Raw genomic sequence first — 22,169 nt, forward strand, 5'->3', positions numbered from 1 at the left:
GGGAGCAACATTGTTAGCATTAAAAACACTGTCCTTTAATCCCAGCACTTTGGGAGGCCGAGGCAGGCTCAGGAATTCAAGACCAGCCTACAAAACCCCATCACTATAAACACACAAAAATTAGGCATGGTGTCATGCACCTGTAGTCCCGGCTACTTGGGAGGCTGAGGTGGGAGGATCACTTGAGCATGGGAGGTGGAAGTTTCAGTGAGCCAAGATCACAACATTGCACTCCAGCCTGGGCAATGGAGTGAGACTCTGTTTCAAAAAAACCACACACACAAGAAAAACCCATTATCCTTTATCCTGATGTTATGTTCTTCCAGCTTTAGGTGGTTGAAATATTCTCTTTTTTAATGGTGATTTTTAAAGGTTTTTAATACAGAGAAATGAGAATTTGTCCATCTATATCAATCCCTAACATTTATTTAGAGATTTGATTCCTGCGTGAAGTTCCAGTCTTGAATGACATAAAGTATGCACAGGAACGGGTTTTCAACTATTTCAGAGTTCCTACTACACCCTAGTCATAGCAGAGGAACACAGAGATAACTCAACTGCAGCTTCAGAGGCACATGCCAAGAGGCCTGGAATCAAAGTTCTGCCTCTAGTACTAACTGGGTCACCTTAGGCAAATGAGGTAACCCCTCTGAGCCTCAGTTCCCTCATCTGTAAAATGGGAGTAATCATAGTGGCTACCTCATGTAACACACTGCATCTAGAGGTTGGCACATAGAATAGACTCAATACATGTGAGTCTCTATTATCATTATTATTTAGATGGGGGTAAGAGGAGTCACAGTCATCAGCCATGAGGAGGTACTATGAGGAGGTACGCAGTGGGGCGAGAATAGGGTGATGACTTTTCATCTGGGTAGGGGTTTCATTTTGTCTCTGAAGTCTCCAACTTCTAGTACTAGTGATCATTTCTACTAGATTATACGACCTCAGGCAAATCATTTCCCAGCTCTCTGCCTTGGTTCTCTAATCTATTAAAAAGGAAGCAATTATTCCCACTCCACAGAACAGTGGAGTCAAACTTTAGCCAGTATCAGAATCACCTGATGAACTTGGGAAAAATATCACGGCACAGATTCTATCCTACTTCAACAAATCTGAATCTCTGTTCTTTATTATCTCTTCAGATGCTTTGATGCACACCATGTTTCAAAACTGTCATAAGCCATGAAAGGAACAAGGCTCTGTGTTTACTCTAAAGGATCATAAGAGATTATTATCATTATTTACATCCCATTTGCTCCACCCTTTTTGAAGATGTCTAGTGGGCAGGCTGTCTTTTCACCAGTTGCCTGCCCCACCCAAGAAAAGCTGGCCTGCATCTCAGCATTACCGAACACCCCATCCAAGCCCTTGGGGTTCTCATGCCTTTGGAAGTCATCTACAATCTAGTATCCATCTTCCAAAGCTTCCAAACTCCAGCTTCTGGAGTTTGAAGGGGAATAATATCTTTCCAAGGGTTGCCACAGCTTCGTGATTAGAGCCATAGTGGAACCCAGGGGTTCAAATGCCTGGGCCACCCGTGTTAGAAGGGCTTATTTTGGACATCCCCACCCTGGGAGAAGACCTCCTGCCTGCTAACAGGTGGTGCAATGAGCTGGGATCTAGACCCCCACCTTTTTTTCCACTAATGATGCCTGGGAAGAGCTCTGGCCAAACGCTGATATTCCAGCCACCCCTTTCCAAGAGGCCTGAAGATAACTCAGAGTTATTCTCACCACCTGGAGAGGAAGGCTAGCTCTAAACATAGCAAGCTCCTCAACAATCTTATTTACTGACCTTGTTCGAGCAGGAACACAGAGCTGCACCTGCGACCTTAAATCTGAGATTACAAATTTAAATAGTGGAATCTCAGGCTGTAAACGAGCGGGTCACAGGATGCAGCCTGCTACTTTAAAGACCAGCCATACTGCCATGTAATGGTGCCAGACAAGGGAATAGCGCTTCTCAAATCACAGCAAGTGTTTCAGTTGATTCAGGACAAGAAACTTGCAGGGTGGGGCCAGTATTAAAACAAAGGAGATAGTGCTGTGGTCAAAGCTGCAGGCTTCAGACAAAAAACAAAAACAAAACAAACAACAACAACAACGAAAAAAAAATCTGGCTAGCGGGGAGTTCAGATTTACCAAATTCCAGCTGTGATCTCCAGCAAGTTATTCTTTACCTCTCTGAGCCTCAATTTCCACATCTGTAAGAACAAACTAACAAAGCTACCCAGAGAAGTAGCCAGGCTTTGTGGAGCTTGAAGCTTATCCCATGGAGAAGGGGAAAGTAGTGTTAAGGAAGACCTCTTTAAGAAAAAAGCAATACAAAATTGTGCTTTCAAAATTGCATATAGGACCTTGGAAAGAGCCCCATGTAAGGGAGGGGCCTGACAAATCTGTCTTGGATGCTACCAGTTAGCAGTGACATTAGCTAAGCAAAGCTCATGGCATGTAATAAGCCCTTAAGAAATGTTAGTTTTGGTTATGAGATGATGGAGGAGAGAGGGGTATGGCTTGAGTCAAAAGCTGTAATTTTGAGGGAGGAGGAAATTTTGGCCTGTTCATCTGCACTGAAGCAGAGATAATGACAGAGAGTGGGATACTAGAGAAACGCCCAAGACCGTCTTTAGCTGCAGAGTTCTATCCTGGATGTCATGTGTGACCTTAGACAAATCTCACCACCTCCTGGCGCCAGTGTCTTTCCCAGCGAAATGTGGCCGGGAGTCATACAATCTCAGCCTCTTCCTCGTTTCCAAAAGAACACCCTTTACTCACTCCATGGAGCCTCACAAAAGCTAAGAATTAATTAGAGGTAAGTGAGTGACTGTCCCTTTTTTGTTTTAATTTAAGAATGGGGTGCTCCCAGAAGGCATGTCTTACAGCAGATTGTGGAGCCAGTGAGATATGGAAACCTCTACCTTGAGATGAATAAAAGGAGAGGGATTTGTAGGTATTTTCTTGGAGGCAGAAATAGGTTACTGGTTGAAAACCTTGACAAATTGGGCTAGGTTCTAACTCTGTCACTTTCTAGCTGTCTGACCTCGGGCAGTTTCCTTTACTTCAAGAAACCTCAGTTTTCTCCTTATTTAATTGATAGGGTTAAATGAGAAAATGTAGATAAAACACTTAGAAGATTGCTTATTCCTTAGTAAAGGTCTTAATAGATATTCGTTATTAAAATTATCAGTATAATAGTTATCATTAGGATTATTATTAAGTAATACCAATAAGAATGGGTGATGCCTTTTCCAAATCCCTCCTTCCTCTCCTCCTCCTCCCAGGAGTCCTCTTCCACTGGCTTCTCCAGGCAGGAAGAGGTGCCCTCCAGGGAGGTAGGCGGGGCCTTGTTCCAGCTTGGCCGGAGCCAGGCCGGGCACACATCACTGTGCTGGGGTGTACATCTATACTAGACACCTTCCTGCTTCTCTCCTTCCAGAGCAGACCTCTTAGTCACCCTGAGCTCCTCATTTCTTAAGCAGTCATGTCTGTGACAAAAAGTACCGAGGGAGCCGTTGCTGTCAAACTGGACCTTATGTCGCCTCCTGAAAGTGCCAAGAAGTTGGAGAACAAGGACTCTACATTCTTGGATGAAAGTCCTTCAGAGTCACCAGGCTTGAAGAAGACCAAGGGCATAACGTGAGTGCTGTTTTCTGCCATCCCTATTTCCGCTTTCTAACCTGAAGCTTGCACTGGCAAAAACCCTGACGTGGGTGTGTATGACCCTCAACCCACTGTGCAGATGAAAGACCAAGGTTGCAAAAGGTGCAGTCATGGGCTGAGTCAAGCTGAGAGATTAAAGGCGCAGAAGTAAAGGCTGTCAGAAAAGCCCTTAGGGATATAGTGATCCAGCCCCCAACAGGTACACGTGGGAAAACTGAGGCTCAGTTACCCTGGACCATACACTGAGTCATTGTTAGGATAGGGGCTAGAATTCAGTGCTGGCCCTAAAGCCACATTTTTGTTCCTGGCCAGCGATGTTAATGTTGGGGATAGAGGTAGAATCCCTAACTTCTTGGAGGAGAAGGTAAGTCCTGAGCTTAAAACCACAGTGGCCTCACTGACCACTAAGTATTGCCTCCTCCCTGCCTCCTTCCTGCAGTAAGCCTGGCCTCTACTTCAACTGAGAAGCACAGATGACACTAAAAAACACACTTTGTGGAAGGTTCTAGTTTTTTCCACTTTCCAGGGGGTGGGGAGTGGGGGGTTTTCACTAGGCTTTCAAAACACAAAAAAAGAGGGAAGCCGAGTTACAGGGCTGCAGCTCGCTTCCCCACACCTGACCCCACCACCCAAGCAGACTTGCTAATTTACTTAGGAAAAAAAGGTGTGGGGTGTGGTAGTGAAGAGGTTCTGCTGCTTTAAGAAGAAAGTTTTTGTGCCACTAGCATAGTAGAAAGAGCACTGGACAGAGAATCAGAAGGCCTGAGTTCAAGTGGTGGCTCTGCTCCTTCTCTAAGTCCCAGTTTTCTGATATGCGAAACAGGTGGCAGTGTGAACTAAAGGAGGGTGCATGAAAACAAAATCGAAGGATGTGTTTTTTGGGGGTGCACTGCAGGGAGGGACTGTAAGGGGCAAGCAAAGCCCCTCCCCATAGCCATCCGGCAGGACAATTTAGGGATGGACACAATGACTGGCCTGCTGCCAGTGCTGTTGCCCCAGGGCTAGTCCTGGGAGTTGCTAAGTATTAGTGACCCTTAGAGTGAGCTGTCTATAAGTTGGGGCCAGCCACTGCTAAATAGAGGCATTTCTCAGTCAGAGGCCTTGAGGGAACCACCTATCTCTTGTGTCCTGAACTGATACAAGGTTTGGTGGCAATTTCAGCAACTTAAGGATCAAAGGAGTAAAGCAAGTGAGAGCTAAAGGGAGACTTGTGGCTTGGGGAGAAGCCAAATACGGGCTGGGTAAGCGTGGCAATGATGGGGTTGGCTCACCCAGGCTCGAATTCCCACTTAGCTACTTACTAGCTAGAGCAAATGCTAGAACTTCTCTGTGCCCAGTTTCTCCTCTGTCAATGATAGCTCTCTCCTCCTGGGAGATTTGAGAATAAATCCCCCAGACACAGTGTCTGTAAGCGCTGGCTGCTGTGAATAAGATGACAGTCCAAGGTGACCAAAGAAAGGAGTTAGAGTTGGAACCCACGTCTCCCAACTCCCAGTTTGGTGCTTTGCATGACTTACCGCGCTATATTTTCAAGTTGGTTGAGTGGCCCATAGTTAAATTCTGATTTCCTAAGTCCTTTAGTTAGAAATTTCCAAAGTAACCCGCTGACCCTTTCCTAGTTGCAAAACAAGCCCATTGCCGGCCTGGCGAGTAGGGTGTAGTGCTCAGTCAGCGATGTGGACACCCACAGGGAGAAAGGCATGCGGGGACTCTCCACCCCCTTTCTCCCTTGATTGTTCTCTTTAACCCTTGATTAATCTATGTACAGAGACTCAGGAAGCTAGAGGGTTTAGAGCTTCAATACGAAGCTTCCTGAGCCTCTGCCCATAGATTCTTTTAAAATAGCATCTTTTAAAAATAGCATCACTCCTGACATTTACAGAGGGTCAACAAAGTTGAACACGTTGCCCAAGATGACACAGCTAGTTAAGTCGTGGCCTGGAGGTTCAATCTCTGGTTTGTCAAATCCCAGAGACTGGGCTCCTTCCAAAGTACCTCTGTTGTTTTACAAAGAATAAGTCTCCTAACCAGAAGGCTCTCATGGGAAATTTCCAAAGTTTCTAAAGTTGCACGTGTAAGTCCCATGGTCACCTTGACTTAACCTGGTCCAGGTACAAAAACGTGTAGAAATAGGTTGTTTTGTAATTCCACTAATAGAGAGGGTACCTCCCTGAAACATTTTTTTCTCCTCATGGTTTAGACCTTGTCCTCTGGGCAAACCTTCACATCTGTCTTAAAGGAAGGGTCTGAGTTTTTGTTTGGGGGAGGGGAGGCGTGCATTCTCCAGCCCTGATACCCTGGGCTGAGAAAAGAAACCCCTCTGGAGCTCAATGATTATGTCCCGTCAGATCCCATCTGGGGACCCAGTCATTTGACCTGTTTATTCAGAAGTCATAATGATTTCTTCTTTCTGCCCTGCCCTTTTCACTTTTCTCTGAGTTCAAGCCTGTCTCTACTACTAGTTTTACGACATTGAGCTAGTTTCTGCCCCGCTCTGAGACTACATTTCCTCAGTTATGAAATGGGGTTTTTTCTTTACTTACGCTGTCTGAGTTTATCCCTGGGAGGCAGCTCAGCAGAAGTAGGAGTGAAGAACAGGGACTCTGAAGCAGGCCTACATTAAATCTTGGCTCCCCAATATATCGTGGATAAGTCATTAACAAATCCCTATGCCTCCGTTTCTTCACCTGCAAGATGATAATCGTATCTTTGTCAGAGCCTGGGCAAGAAGATTAAATGAGATAATACTCATTCAAAGCACCTAGCACAGTGTCTCATATAGCAAGTGTTGCAGCATATATTGAGTGTTAGCTGCTAAAACTAGGACAGTTCTGGGCAAACTGGGATGGTTGGTAACCTTACAGGAGACCCAGATGTGCCAGGCAAGGACACATGGACTGAGAGATGGCTAGGAGCCCGCCTATCAGATGCTGGCATGCTGCGAGGGAATGACTGCTGGATCTTCTCACCTCCACACACCCATACTTCACATCTCCTTCCTCTCCTTTAGAGTGATCCAGGCCTTGATTCACCTGGTGAAAGGCAACATGGGCACAGGGATCCTGGGACTATCCCTCGCTGTGAAGAACGCGGGCATCCTGGTAAGAGAGGCGCCACATGTGGGGGCTTTATGGTCAGTTGCAGAAGGGAAGTAAGAGGAGAGGCTCTAGCGGTTTAGCAACCTGTGGTGAGCAGTCTTTCTGGGAGGCAGCTTGGTGCGGGGTTAGGGTCTAGACATCTAGCCTGGGTTTGAGTTCTGGCTCTGCCACAGACTTTATACCCTTGGTAAGTCATTTGCCTGCTCTGCGGGCCTTAGTTTCCTCCCCTGCAGAATGCAAGGATTGGACTATGCCCAGTTTTCCAAGTATGCTCTATAGAGGACCAGGTCTCCTTGGGGATGTTTCAGGGGCCACAAAGTGCACACATGGTCAGGATTCTGTGTTCCCCTACTCCCATCAGTATACCCCATTGTAATTGCTTTATGTGCTTTATTGGAATATTACTTGAGGTCATATTTGAAAGAATAGCTGTTACTGCTACAAAAAGGGCTTTAAACCCAGTTTGCTAGAGAGTTATTTGAGTCCTGCATGATATCTGCGCTACCAATCCCAGCTTGCAGTATTCTTCATAAATGCACTCTCTTCTCTCCTCCCTCACCCCTTGCCTTCCCTTCCTCCAGATGGGCCCACTCAGTCTGCTGGTGATGGGCTTAATCGCCTGCCACTGTATGCACATCCTGGTCAGGTGTGCCCAGCGCTTCTGTAAGAGGTGAGGAAAACAGCCTCCTTGTGTCAATTCCTTCGGTACATGGTTCTCAGGGACAGCCCAGAAACATCCTATGCATGATAGAAGTTTACTTCTTAGTTTTCTCCAATAAGGCCAAGAAAGAGAGAAGAGCATTCAGGAGTAGGGAGCTCAGGTGAGGCTCTTCTGCATGGCTCCTTAGGAGATCTCAGTCAGGCCATTGTGCTTATCTGGTTGGCTCCTCTGGAAACTGGGCACAAACTGTGCAGAGAATGGTCATGAGGATCCAATGGGATCATGGATATGAAAACTACCATCCCCATGCAAGGTGTGCATTAGATTCTTGCTGTGTAGTCTCCACCTCATTTAACAGGTAAGGAAAACAAGCCACTGAGGAATTACTGCTGAGTGTCAAAGCCTGAGGTCTCTGCCCTGTGTTCTTTCTGCTCTTTAACTGTGTCCTTCCTTGTTCTGTGTCTCCTGACTTTTGACCATGTGATTTTAGGCTAAACTATCTCTTGGAAATTGTCTATGCACTCTCTTCTGCAGGCTTAACAAGCCCTTTATGGACTATGGAGACACGGTGATGCATGGACTAGAAGCCAGCCCCAGCGCCTGGCTCCAGAACCACGCTCACTGGGGAAGGTAACCTGTTCTTGCTGTGCCTGCGGTGGGGTAGGACACAGGAGGAGAAAATGCTGCTATCAGGGATGACTTCTTCCCTGGAAAAGTGGTTTGTTTGGCACTTCTGTGTTAGATGTTGTCCATGGAAAGGATTCATTGGCAACATCCCTGATCCACCCCCACTTATATATCTCCAGTGACAGGGTGATCATTCCTTTGCTATGCAGCTTTAATATTATTTACTCTTTTATTAAACCACATTTATCCAGTTACTCCTAAGGCCCTGGAAATGCCATGGGGAACAAGAAAACCAAGACTTCGCCCTCATCGAACCCATAGTCCAGTGAGAAAGGCAGATATTAAACAGCCTAGAATAGAGTTATTTAATAACCGCCTGGATATGTACGATGAAGGAAAGAAGGACTGGTTGCCACCAGGCAGGTTAAGAGAGGTGTGTTGGCTTGGGGGAGAGGAGGGCTTTCTAGGGTGGGACAGGTGAGATGAGTTCTGCAGGAAGGAGTCCTGAAGAATGAGGAATCACCTCAGGGAAGGCGGACAGGGGCCTGGAGGATGGGGCTGGAAGAAGGAAGAAAGGGTGTGAAGTCCCCTGAAGCAAGAAGGTATAGGTGACAGATTCAAGGTACAACAAGACCAGGTAGCTTGAGGGCAGAGAGTCAGGGAGGTGAAACTGAAGAAGGAGCCAGGCACCCAATCAAGTGGTACATTTTAGACCCTCTGAAACAGACTCTATTTGTTCTTTTCTTAAAAGCAACCACGAAGCCATTGGAGGGTTTTAATCAGGGGAGTCATCATATTTTTATTGTTTAAAGATCTGTCTGGCTTCTGTGAGGAGAATAGATTGTAAGGAAGTAAGAGCAGATTTAGGCAGATTCATGGGTGGCCATTGACAAGTGTCCAGCCAGGTCACAGTGGTGGCCTGGACCAAGCTGGTGGCAGTGGGATGAAGAAAAGTTGACTTGATCATGAACTGGATCCTGGGATTGGGAGACAAGGAAGAGTCGAGGTTGACTCACGTTTCTGATGACTTCTATTTTGGACAAGTTGAGTTTGGGGTGCCTGAGAAACATTCAAGTGGAGATGTCTAGTAGGAATGTATGGGTTTAAGCCTATCTTCATGCACCAATCCAGAATTGAAGTCATCAGCCATGAAGCCAGGGACAGAGAGGTCTCTTAAGGAGAGGTTATATAGTGAGAAGAAAAGAGAAGAAAAGACCAAGACTTTAAGAACCATTTGTTGGCCGGGCGCGGTGGCTCAAGCCTGTAATCCCAGCACTTTGGGAGGCCGAGACGGGCGGATCACGAGGTCAGGAGATCGAGACCATCCTGGCTAACACGGTGAAACCCCGTCTCTACTAAAAATACAAAAACTAGCCGGGCGAGGTGGCGGGCGCCTGTAGTCCCAGCTACTCGGGAGGCTGAGGCAGGAGAATGGCGTAAACCCGGGAGGCGGAGCTTGCAGTGAGCTGAGATCAGGCCACTGCACTCCAGCCTGGGCGACAGAGCGAGACTCCCCCTCAAAAAAAAAAAAAAAAAAAAAAAAAAAAAAAAAAAAAAGAACCATTTGTTGAGCTGAACAACGTCTTCCTCCCTGAAAAATCCCACCTTTTGGCTCTCAGGGGTGACAGAGAACAGGTCAACACCCTTTGTCCTTTGGTACTTGGGACTAAATCTACTCCTTTGTCCTTGTTTCAGACCTGTCCCCACCTGCTTGTCTCCTCTTGTTGAGCACCATCTAGACTGTCAAAGTCTCTTTTGAACTGTGCTTCCACAAACTGCTGCAGTACTTATGGTGTGCCCCTGCCTGTGGCAGGTAGTCTGTATGGTATCATGGGCCTGGCACCACCCTTTGCTCAAAGCCCATACTCACAAGAGTAATCCACAAATTCAGTCTGTGGGACAGACAAGGAAGACTACTGGATAATGACCAGAATTTTCTCAATTGTGTGACCCAGGAGGAGACTTGCCTGTCACAGACCCTCAAATCCTTCTACTTGTTGTTGGGCATATAAAGATTTCCCTGCTCCATTTAGGGATCTTCTTTCATGAATTACTGCCTCTCCTATAACTGGAATTCCTTTAGCATGGGCTCTTCCTCTCAGCATTTAATGTGTTCGTGTGTCTCCAGCAAACCACCATGGCACATGTATACCTATGTAACAAAAGTGCACGTTCTGCACATGTACCCCAGAATTTAAGATATCATAATAATAATAATAATAATAAACCAAGTAAATAAAACTTCCTGGACCTTACCATCGTAGCCACCATCCTATCTTACATTCAATATATGTTATTCAACAAATGTCTACTGTGTGTCAGTACCTACAATGTGTCATAAAGTGCTTCAGACAATGGGTCTACAGTAATGAGCAAATGGGCGCCATCAACACTGGACCACCCTCTGACTTTACTGCCTTACATCCCATCCACACCTCTTTCACAGGCCACCTGGCTTTGCTGTCCTTATAATTCTGCTGAAGGTCTTTCAAGCAATGTCCTAAAAGACCTTCTTGTTGCTTCTTCCTTGCCCTAGAGAACCTTTCAGCAGTAATGGGTATAATTGACCGTTCTCTTCTTTCAACATTCTCTCCCCACTTGGCTACTATTAAACCTCTTTCCCCCTAGTTTTCCTCCTACCTTTCTAGCCACCCCTTTGCATTTGTTGTAGGCTTTTTTGTTTCTATTAAATGTTGATGTTCTCCAAGGTTGAACACTGCCTTCTACTCTCCTCATTCTGCACACTTTCTAACACTGCTCTGCCTTTGCAAGGCTTTATCCACTACTGCAACTCAACAGTTCCAGACCCTAACATCTAGTTGTCCTGAATGTCTCCTATAGGAACCTCAAGCTCAAAGATTCAGATTCTGAATGTGTCATTTCTTTCCCCTTCTCCTAAAATTGTTCTTATCCTCCTCCTCCCCCTTCTTGTCTTCTTCTTCTTCTCCTTCTCTTTCTCTTTCTCCTTCTCCTTCTCCTCCTCTTCCTCCTCCTCCTCCTCCTCCTCGTCCTCCTCCTCCTCCTCCTCCTCCTCCTCCTCCTCCTCCTTCTTCTTCTTCTTCTTCTTCTTCTTCTTCTTCTTCTTCTTCTTCTTCTTCTTCTTCTTCTCTTCTTCTTCTTCCTCTTCTTCTTCTTCTTCTTCTTCCTCTTGTTCTTCCTCTTCCTCTTCTTTCTTAGTTCTTCTTCCTCCCCCTCCTCCTCTCCTCCTCCTCTCCTCCTCTCCTCCTCCCCTTCTCCCCTCCTCCTCCCCTCCTCTTCTTCTCCTCCTCCTCTCTTCGTCCTCTCTTCCTCCTCTCCTCCTCCCCTCCTCCTTCTCCTCTCCTTCTCTCCTCCTCCACTCCTCCTCCCCTTTTCCTCTCCTCCTCCTCTTCCTCTCCTCCTCCTCCTCTCCTCCCCTCCTCCTCCCCTCCTCCTCCTCTCTTTCTCCCCTCCTCCTCCCCTCCTCCTTCTCCTCTCCTTCTCTCCTCCTCCTCCCCTCCTCCTCCTCTCTTCCTCTCCTCCTCCTCTTCCTCTCCTCCTCTCCTCCTCCTCCCCTCCTCCTCCTCCCCTCCTCCTCTCTTCCTCTCCTCCTCCTGTCCTCTTCTCTTCCTCTCCTCCTCCTCCTCCTATCCTCCTCTCCTCCTCCTCTATTTATCCTCTCCTCATCCTTTCCTCTGCCTCCTCTCCTCCTTTCCACTTCCCCCTTATCCTCCTCCCCCTTCTCCTCCTCCTCCTCCTTCTTCTTCTTCTTCCTCTTCCTCTTCCTCCTCCTCTTCTTCCTCCTCTGTCTCCTCCTCTTCTTTCTCTCCTTCTCCTTCTTTTCTCTCCCTCTCTCTTCCTCCCCCCAACTCTCTTTCTTCCCTTTCCCAAGGGGCTGTCTCTTAGGTATTGGGTTTTCTAACAAGGCTAACAAGGCTTTCTGTCTGCCCATAATTTGATAAAATGCCCTTTTCACCATGGCCCTTAACGATATGTCATAAGAATTTTTGTCCACCTAACCCATTAGTCTATAAACCACAAGAGGAAGGGACTGTATGTTATTTGTCTATATATTCTCAGTGCCCAACATAGTTCTGGCACATGGCAGAACAAATTTCAAATGTGAATGGTAGCTAATAAAAACATTGTGCCTGCTGCCCTACATTAATTAGTATCAATGATGAGGAATGCCACCAAGCCAGGTATCGGGGGAGGCTCATGACCGGAAGAATTTTACCACTTGCTGAGCTGAGAGTGTGAGGGTGGTTAAAAATCATCTTTTAAAAAGAACTATTGTTGGCCAGGCATGGTGGCTCATGCTTGTAATCCCAGCACTTTGGGAGGCCAAGGCGGGCAGATCACCTGAGGTCGGGAGTTCGAGACCAGCCTGACCAACATGGAGAAACCCCGTCTCTATTAAAAATACAAAATTAGCCAGGCGTGGTGGCACATGCCTGTAATCCCAGCTACTAGGGAGGCTGAGGCAGGAGAATTGCTTGAACCTGGAAGGTGGAGGTTGCAGTGAGCTGAGATCCTGCCATTGCACTCCAACCTGGGCAACAAGAGCAAAACTCCATCTCAAAAAAAAAAAAAAAAAAAAAAAAAGAACTATTGTTACCTCACTTCTTTGTCCCATTGTTGATTGTGGTGGAAGGACCAAGTGTGCTGGTGCAGGGCCACCAACCCCTGGGGACAGAGGGCAGAATGGCAAGAAATGGAACTGACAAGTTGACTTATTTTATAACGAGTTTTCTTTTTCCCTCTCTTCTCCCTTCTAGGCATATCGTGAGCTTCTTCCTTATTGTCACCCAACTTGGCTTCTGCTGTGTGTACATTGTGTTTTTGGCTGATAATTTAAAACAGGTAGAGGCTTCTAGAGAAAACGGGAGGGGAAAAGATGGACAAGGACACACCACTGTTAGTTGTTTAACAAACTGCTTCTTTGGGTCCTCATCAAAACAACAAAGGAAGTTAAACTAGGTGTTGTCAGACTTGCCTCCCCTACTTCACATATCTGCAGATTTCTGTGTGGTTACTTTTGCCACAATACCCTTTGTCCTGTATCTTAGACCTGTCCTCAAAGTTGATCTTTACTGAACTGGAAAGACCCTTGGATTTTGTCAATCTTCCTGCCTTGAAGCTTAATTATACTTAATGCTTCTAAAATCGATATGGGTCTTCTTTTGATGATTCCTAATCTTCTTTGGGTCATGTTTCTTTCTTTCTTTCCTCTTCTTTTTTTTTTTTTTTTTTTTTTTGAGACAGGATATTGCTCTGTCACCCAGGCTGGAGTGCAGTGGTGAGATCACAGCTCACTACAGCCTCAAACTCCCAGGCTCAAGTGATTCTCCTGCCTCAGCCACCCAAGTAGATGGGACCACGAGTGTGTGCTACCATGTCTGGCTAATTTTTTTATTATTGTTTGTAGAGCCGAGGCCTTGCAATGTTGCCCAGGCTGGCCTCAAACCCCAGGGCTCAAGTGACCCTCCCACCATCTCCCAAAGTGCTGGGATTATAGGTGTGAGCCACCACATCCAGCCTTGGTACTTAATCTATGGCTTAATAGTTGTTTTCCCTAGGAATTGTTTCTGATCTAACCTACAAGTTATCTTACAGCAATTTGAGCAAAATAATATGGGTAATAGCAGAGGCCATCCTTAATCAGTAAGTTTAAAAAGAAAACTATTCTTTAGGGCTCTTTATCTGCTTATAGTAGTAATACCAGAAATTCAAAAATGTAAACTAGCTAGAAGAAAAATATAGTAAGCTTTCAGAGTTAGCTTCTATTGTGTCAGGTACAGTGCTGAGCATTTTACATGCTTTCCTTCATTTAATTATCTCCATGACCTTATTAGAGCAGGTACTGTGGTTATTCCCATTTTGCAGATGAGAAGACTGAGATTATAAACTCTATAATGTAAGGTCACAGAGCCAGAGTTAAAAACCCAGGCCTTCTGACACCAGTGCTCAAGTTCTTAAACCTATGCTGTGTTTCTTCTGCAAAGAAAACAAAATAAAATAAAATTACTCTTAATCCAATTATTCATGGTTATAATTTAATGTAACCTTAACTGGTCAGCATTTTGCAATATCCTTACATTTTGTCATGTAATTTTTAATAGTTTCATAATATTCCATCACACAGATTGATCATAACCTAATCAATCTTGTGTTGCTGGACATTTCCCTTATTTCCCTTTGTTTCTCTACTATAATCCGTTGGCTGGCACAAAGGTCTTTGTGCACTTCTTTATTTCCTTAATGTTTCTTAAAGTAAAATTACTGAGTCAAAGAGTTTGATTGTTTTGAAGGCTCTTAAAACATTGCCAGATTGCTCTTTAGAAAGCAATCTGACATGTACAGACCTATACTCACCATCTGCAATTATTATTATCTGCATTTATTTATCATCTGCATTTATTATCAAGGCAAACACTGTATCAAGGAGTTTACAGGCCAAGTTGAGTGTGTTCTAAAACCTAATAAGTTAAATATCAATATGATATTTTGGTGCCAGGCCAGGATGCCACTAACAACAACAACATGAGGTCAGGGTGCAAACTACATTGCAGAGATCACTGGAGCAGGGAAAGCCTCCTCCAGGGGGGTGGTGCATCTGAGCTGCGTATTGACAGGTTGGAGAAAAAAAGTGGTGGCAGCCAAGGTGGGAGAAGGAATCAGAGAAAATCAGGAGGCAGGAACTTATGGGATTGCCCAGGAGAAGCAATACAATTGGTTACAGGAGGAAGAGTAGGTCATGGGAGAGGAAGAAACTTTGAAGGTTTGATAGGGACCATTTATGGAGAGCCTTGAGTACCTAGCTAATGTTCCAGTTATTTTTCTGATTGTAGTGAGGAATCAGAAAAAATCAATACTTAAATGATTCATTTATGTATCCACAGTGTATTGTTAAGTACAAGGGACATTTCAAAAAAAAGAGTGAATGCTATGATTGAAGTCTTGTAAAATAAAAAGAATGGGTATAATATATGTAATTTGTGATATTGTGTAGAAAATATATAGATGAGTATCTTCCAAGATGTTAGCATCTTGGTACTGAGATTATCAATGCATTTACATTTTCCTCCTGCTAAACTCTAGTTCCTAATTGTTCTGCAGTGATTTGTATTGCTTATCCAATAAGACTGTATCAGTTAGGTCATGCTGACTTTAAATGGAGGGTGATAGCATCCACCTACCCCTGACTTTACATAGGGGTGTTTATATTGTGTGGGGGAGTGGGGGATGGTTTCTTGTTTATCACAATAATTGGGGATGCTCATGGCTTTCATTGGGTGGGGTCCAGGGCTACTAAATGTTCTGCAACGAGTGGTCCAATCCACACAAGAAAGAGTTTTTTATTTAAAATGCCAGTATTGTACCAATTAGGAATCAGTAAGTGTATGTGTTAATTAGGAAACAGTAAATGATGGAGCTTTTGGGTTATATGCAAAAAAAAAATAAATAAATAAATAAAAGATTCTGAGGGAATTTAAGCAGAAAATAAGTTCCATGGAAGGATATTACTTTCCACTAAATTAAAAAGCAGATCTGAGGGAAGAACAGGAGCCAGGGTAGCGAGGAGGATGTAGATGGTAGCACTAATGAGCAGCCTCCTCAGGAATCCACTATCGGAATTCATTTTACCCTTTTCTAGTCCGTCCTTAGGTCCCTATGCTTTAGGTTTACATTCAGACACCTGGAAGAAGGTCTGAATGCCCCAGCTTGAGCCAAAGACTAATCCCCTAGCTCTGCCACATGACTGTGATTTACAGTCACTGCATTCAGTGACAAGAGAAAACTCACCAAAATCAAATTGGTATGAGGAGAAATGGACACTAGTTGCTAAAAGCTAACAAATAGCCACTGTGAATCCAGTTATTTATTTGCTATTACACTTATTTTTTAACTATTTGTACAACCTCTTTTTTTGTTTTCTTGTTTTTGTTTTTTTTTGTTTTTTGTTTTTTGTTTTTTTTTTTTTTTTTTTGATACAGGGCCTTACTCTGTTGCCTAGGCTGAAGTGTGGTGGCGTGATCTTGGCTCACTGCAACCTCTGCCTCCCAGGTTCAAGCGATTCTTGTGCCTCAGCCTCCCAAGTAGCTGAGATTACAGGCGTGTGCCACCACACATGACTAATTTTTGAATTTTAGTAGAGATGGGGTTTTACCATATTGGCCAGGCTGGTCTCGAACTTCTGACCTCAAGTGATCCACCTGCCTCGGCCTCCCAAAGTACTGGGATTATAAGCGTGAGCCACTGTGACCAACCTGTTCAGCCTCTTCTGAGGTAGTATGGTGCAGAGGGTTCAGAATAAGTTCTAAATTCACCCTAACTCACTGTGAGATTTGGCACTGTGGGACACTCCCATTCGTTGTGAGGGAACTTGATTAGGGGCAAGGCACTGAGTCAACCATGAGGTTAGAAGAGTCATCATCTTCCCTTTTTGCTTCTCCCATTCCTTCCTCAGGTAGTGGAAGCTGTTAATAGCACAACCAACAACTGCCATTCCAATGAGACGGTGATTCTGACCCCCACCATGGACTCACGACTCTATATGCTCTCCTTCCTGCCCTTACTGGTGCTGCTGGTCTTCATCCGGAACCTCAGGATCTTGACCATCTTCTCCATGCTGGCCAACATCAGCATGCTGGTCAGCTTGGTCATCATCACCCAGTACATTACCCAGGTGAGTGCACACCACGCACCTACCCACTCCACTGGGCAGGGTTTTTGTATCTAGGATAGACTGAGCTTTAGACACCTGGAGGCAACCCTGTAGGTGGGTAAGAGTGTTCTGAGAGACATGCACCTCACTGTAGCATTTCTTCTACAAGGATGTCTCCATGCAATCCCATTCTTCTGTTTGTCTCCTTGTTCATGTTCTTTCTCCAAATACCTATTTTTATGTCAAATTCTGGCTTTTTTTAAAAAAATGTGCTTGCAAGGAAAATATCTTGGTTGGTGAACTGTAGACCATTCCTATAATGGTTGGCTGACAGCAAAAGGCAGGTGAAAACAGGTTCTTATACTACAGCTAAAAGTTATTGAGTTACCCATAGGGTACAATTTCAGGTAACCAATATTACCCCTAAGGAAGGCAAGAGAAAAAAAATCTAATATTTAGTCACAGAGGTATACATTGAGAGTCTCAGAAACCATAAGCTTTCAAAAAGTGTCCTGTTACTAATTTTGAAAAAAACCTATAAGCAAATCTATTATAATGTTAGTTATGATGTCTTTGATGTTGAATTATGGACATTGATTTTCTCTCAGTTTCCTAATTTGCTATCCTTTCTAGTTTTTCTTTTATTCATTTACTTATTTATTTTATTTATTTGAGACAGAGTCTCGATCTTTCACCCAGGCTGGAGTGCGGTGGTACAATCTCAGCTCATTGCAGCCTCTGCCTCCCAGGTTCAAGCGATTCTCCTGCCTCAGCCTCCCGAATAGCTGGGACTACAGTCACCAGCCACCACTCCCGGCTAATTTTTGTATTTTTAGTACAGATGGGGTTTCACGATGTTGGCCAGGCTGGTCTCGAACTCCTGACCTCAAGTGATCTCCCCGCCTTGGCCCCCCAAAGTGCTGGGATTACAGGCATGAGCCACCAAGCCCAGCCTAATTCTTCTTTTGTAATGGACAACACTACATAGAAAGTTAAGTCTCAGAAGCCCCTTGGCATATTTAATAAATTCCAGTTGTTCTTCCCTTTTAAGAAACCACAAGAGAAAAAAAGCTATATTGTCCATGAAATTCAGTAAAAATAAGTCAACCTTTTTAGAATAACTGCAGATCAGTCTTATATTCCTTAGAAGATACTGATGAATTCTATAAAATTGAATTTCCTAAAGAGATAGCTACCTTTAATACATTTTTGGACAATTCCAAAGGTTGCCCAGTTAGAAAAATGGCTCTGTCATCATTTTCACATTCTGGGTCACACAATACATAGAATATTTATTTTACACAGTCTTCTCCTCTTCAATTTACAGCTCAATAAAGAAGAAAATGGATCTTTCATATTTCATACTTTGGGCTCCTCAGATTATTGCTATGACTGCAGTCACAGGAATTTCCAGCACCCATGACCACTGTCCATTCAAAGGTGTTCGTGGGCGCGTTCAGTGCTAATCTTTGGTGTATAAGGTTTTCTTTTGGAGGATTTTTTTGTTTTGTTTTGTTTTTGAGATGGAGTTTCGCTCTTTCGCCCAGGCTAGAGTGCAATGGTGCAATCTCAGCTCACTGCAAGCTCTGCCTCCCGGGTTCATGTCATTCTCCTGCCTCAACCTGCCGAATAGCTGGGACTACAGGCACCCGCCACCACGTCCAGCTAATTTTTGTATTTTTAGTAGAGACGGGGTTTCACCATGTTGGCCAGGCTGGTCTTGAACTCCTGATCTAGTGATCTGCCTGCCTCAGCCTCCCAAAGTGCTGGGATTACAGGTGTGAGCCACCACACCCAGCCTTTTTAGAGGTTTTTGATAAACCAAACTTCCCTCTATGAGATACTATTCCTTCAGTACTTTGACAATACTGTCCTCTGGCTCTTTGGTATTGTGCAGTGTTGAAATCAACTTTGATCGTGGCCTACATCCGTTTGAAGTTCTCTGAACTTCTTGATATTCAATTTAAAAAAATCAGGTCTCATTTCAGATTACCCTTCTCTTAAAGGAACTCAAATGTGCTTTAAGAGTGACTATCTCATAGCATTTCTCTCTCCTTTAGGAAATCCCAGACCCCAGCCGGTTGCCACTGGTAGCAAGCTGGAAGACCTACCCTCTCTTCTTCGGAACAGCCATTTTTTCTTTTGAAAGCATTGGTGTGGTAAGGTTTGAATTGAGGTGGCCTTATCCCTAGTGCTTGTGAGTGACCTTCTGGAAAGGAGCTGGGAGCTCTGGATTTCTGTGTCCCACTGGCCATTGTTTTGGGCCTACTAGAAAATGCCCATGGGAGAAAGTAACCTCTGACCTCACTTGGGACAGCTGTCACCAGCAAGAGAAAAGTTGATTACAACAGAGAGGCAGTCAAGAGACAGTTTTATTTTTGTCCCCACATGCCTATTAAACACCTGTCCTCCTATCGATATGAGTTTCCTAATCTTTTAAAATCAAGACGAACCATGGTGTCCAATTTAAAGGATTTGATTAAACATAATGGAGTTTTAACCTGGAAAGTTCTGTGTATTTACAGTCTATAGTCTCTACTTCCACACTTGCGGAAGGTTAGTGTTGTTTATATATTTTTAAAAGTTACTTTTAGTGTACATACAGTAACATTCACTTTTTTGGTGTACATTCCTGTAAGTTTAGAGAAGCACGTAGAGGAATAAATGCACCAAAATCAGGATACAGAACAATTATCCTTCTGTTCTCTGCCTGTACTGTCTTCTCTTTTCCAAAGTGTCACATATATGAGATCATACAGTATGTATGAGATTGAGACTGGCTTCTTTCACTTAGCCTAATGCATTTTAAATTCATTCATGCTGTTGCACACATCAATAACACCTTGCTTTCTATTGCAGAGCATCCACTGTCTGGGCAGTACCACAGCTTATCAACGCACCTGTCAAAGAACATTTGGGTTGTTTCTAGTTTTTGACAATCATGAATGATACTGCTGTAAGCATTTGTGTACAAGTTTTTGACATTGAACATCTTTTCATTTGCTTGTTGGCAATTTGTACATCTTCTTTGGAGAAACGTCAAGTCCTTTGCTTATTTTTAATTAGGGTGTTTGTCTTTTTGTTGTTGAATTTTAAGAGTTCTTTGTTTATTCTAGATACTAAATCCTTATCAGAAAAATGATTTGCAAATATTTTTTCTTATTCTTGTCTTCTCCCTTCTTTTTTCCTTTAAAATTTTTTCCTCTTAAAAATGAGATGGGGCCGGGTGCAGTGGTTTACGTCTATAATCCCAGCACTTTGGGAGGCCAAGGCGGGCGGATCACTTGAGGTCAGGAGGTCTAGACCAGTCTGGCTAACATAGTGAAATCCCATCTCTACTGAAACTACAAAAATTAGCTGGGCATGGAAGCATGCACCTGTAATCCCAGCTACTCAGGAGGCTAAGGCAGGAGAATCGCTTGAACCCAGCAGGTGGAAGTTGCAGTGAGCTAGGATCGGGCCACTGCACTCCAGCCTGGGCAACAGAGCAAGACTCTGTCCCATAAAAGAGAGAGAGAGAGAGAGAGAGAGAGAGAGAGAGAGAGATGGGATCTTGCTATGTTGCCCAAGCTGGTTTTTAATCCCTGGGCTCAAGTGATCCACCTGCCTCAGCCTCCCAGGTAGTGGGGATTATAGTTGCATGACCATAGTCCATCACACCTGGCTTCTCACTTTCTTGATAGTGAACTGTGATGCACAAAAGTTTTTAATTTTTATAAAGTCCAATTCATCCTCTTTCTTTCTGGTGTTATGTCTAAGAATCTATTGCAAAATCTAGGTTCATGGCTAGATGTAGTGGCTCACACCTTTAATCCAGTACTTTAGGAGGCCAAGGCAGAAGGATCACTTGAGGGCAGGAGTTTGAGATCAGCCTGGGCAACATGGGTGTCTCTGTAAAAACAATTTAAGAATTAGCTGGGTGTAGTGGCACACACCTGTAGTCCCAGCTACTTAGGAAACTGAGTGGGAGAATCACTTGAGCCCAGGAGTTCAAGGCTGCCGTGAGCTATGATTGTACCACTGCACTCTAGCCAGGGTGACAGAGCAAGATCCTGTCTTTAAAAAAGGAAGAAAGAAAGAAAGAACGAAATCATAGGTCATGGAGATTTACCTCAGAGTTTTCTTCTAAGAGTTTTATGGTTTTAGCTCTTACATGTAGGTCTTTGATTCATTTTGAGTTAATTTTGGTATGTGGTATGAGGTAAGGGTCAAACTTCATGTTTTCACATGTGGTTATCCAGTTGTCCCAGCACAACTTGTTGAAAAGACTATTCTTTCCGTGTTGTATAGTTTTGACACCCTTGTCGAAAATCAATTGACTGTTGATATATAGGTTTATTTCTGTACTCTCAATTCTATTCCATTGGTCTATAAGATCATAAGTCTACCATTATGCCAGAACCACACAGTTTTGATTACTATAGTTCTATAGTATTCCACTTTAATTGGCCTATTGACTTTTTGACTATATCTTTTTCTATAGTACTTTTAGTAGTTTATCTAGGTACTATAATATATGTTTTCACAGTTTACTTTGAGATAATTAATATTTTATCACTGCTGGTAAACTGTCAACATTTTACAATCGTATAGGGCACTTCCCCCTTTATGTTGTATTGCCATATGTATCTAAACACACTGAAACACCAATAATGTTATCATTTTTGCTTTCAATAGTCATACATAGTCCTTGTAATAAACTTACTAGGAAAAAATAGGCTATTATATCTACTCAGATATTTACCGTTTCTATTGCTCTTTCTTTATTCTTGAAATCGCATTTCCTTCTGGCATCATTTGCCTTCAGCATGAAGAACCTTCATTAACATTTCTTTTAAAGCAGGTCTGCTAGTAACAAATTATCTTCATTTTCTTGATCTGAGATTGTCTTTATTTTGCCTTTATTCCTAGAGGATATTTTTTCACAATATGGAATTCTAGGTGGACAATTTTTTTCCATCATTTTGAAAATATGATTTCCTTTCTTTTTGCCCTCAGTGGTTTCTGATGAGAAATCTGCAATTGTTTGAATCGTTGTTCTCCTATGTGTTTTTCTCTGGTTGCTTTCATAATTTTTAAAAATCTTTTCTAATCAGCCGTTATACTGTATTATATTTAATATAGTTTCTTTGAGTTTGCCCTGTACAGGATTTCTTGAATCTGTAAAAGTTTGTCTTTTACCTAATTTACCTAATTTCAGCCATTATTTTTTTCAGATTTTTTTTTTTTCTTCACCAATCTCTTTTTCTTCTCCATCGGAGATCCCAATAACCTGAATGTTAGACTTTTTGATATATAATCATCCCTTAGTATATACAGGAGATTGGTTACAGGACCCCGCTCCCCCCTCCCCTAAACACACATACCCAGTGTATAACCAATCTGCACCTACTCAAGTCCTGCAGGTGGCCCTGCAGAACCTGAGTATATGAAAAGTCAGCACTCCCTACATACAGGTTTTGCAGTCCATGAATACTGTAGTTTTGATGTGCATT

General features: G+C 43.6%; 1 protein-coding gene across 1 annotated transcript in view; it reads left to right on the forward strand.

The window, feature by feature from the left end:
- The first annotated feature begins 3,353 nt into the window (after window positions 1-3,353).
- Window positions 3,354-22,169, forward strand: part of LOC104670435 (proton-coupled amino acid transporter 2) — a 33,625-nt gene continuing 14,809 nt past the window's right edge. The window contains exons 1-7 of the mRNA XM_010373686.2: window positions 3,354-3,638; window positions 6,673-6,763; window positions 7,342-7,430; window positions 7,956-8,051; window positions 12,785-12,869; window positions 16,477-16,695; window positions 18,735-18,833. Coding sequence (XP_010371988.1) covers window positions 3,484-3,638; window positions 6,673-6,763; window positions 7,342-7,430; window positions 7,956-8,051; window positions 12,785-12,869; window positions 16,477-16,695; window positions 18,735-18,833 — 834 coding nt within the window. The 5' untranslated portion in view covers window positions 3,354-3,483. The remainder of the gene's footprint in view (window positions 3,639-6,672; window positions 6,764-7,341; window positions 7,431-7,955; window positions 8,052-12,784; window positions 12,870-16,476; window positions 16,696-18,734; window positions 18,834-22,169) is intronic.

This window comes from Rhinopithecus roxellana, chromosome 3 (assembly GCF_007565055.1).
Source record: "Rhinopithecus roxellana isolate Shanxi Qingling chromosome 3, ASM756505v1, whole genome shotgun sequence".
Classification (NCBI taxonomy): domain Eukaryota; kingdom Metazoa; phylum Chordata; class Mammalia; order Primates; family Cercopithecidae; genus Rhinopithecus; species Rhinopithecus roxellana.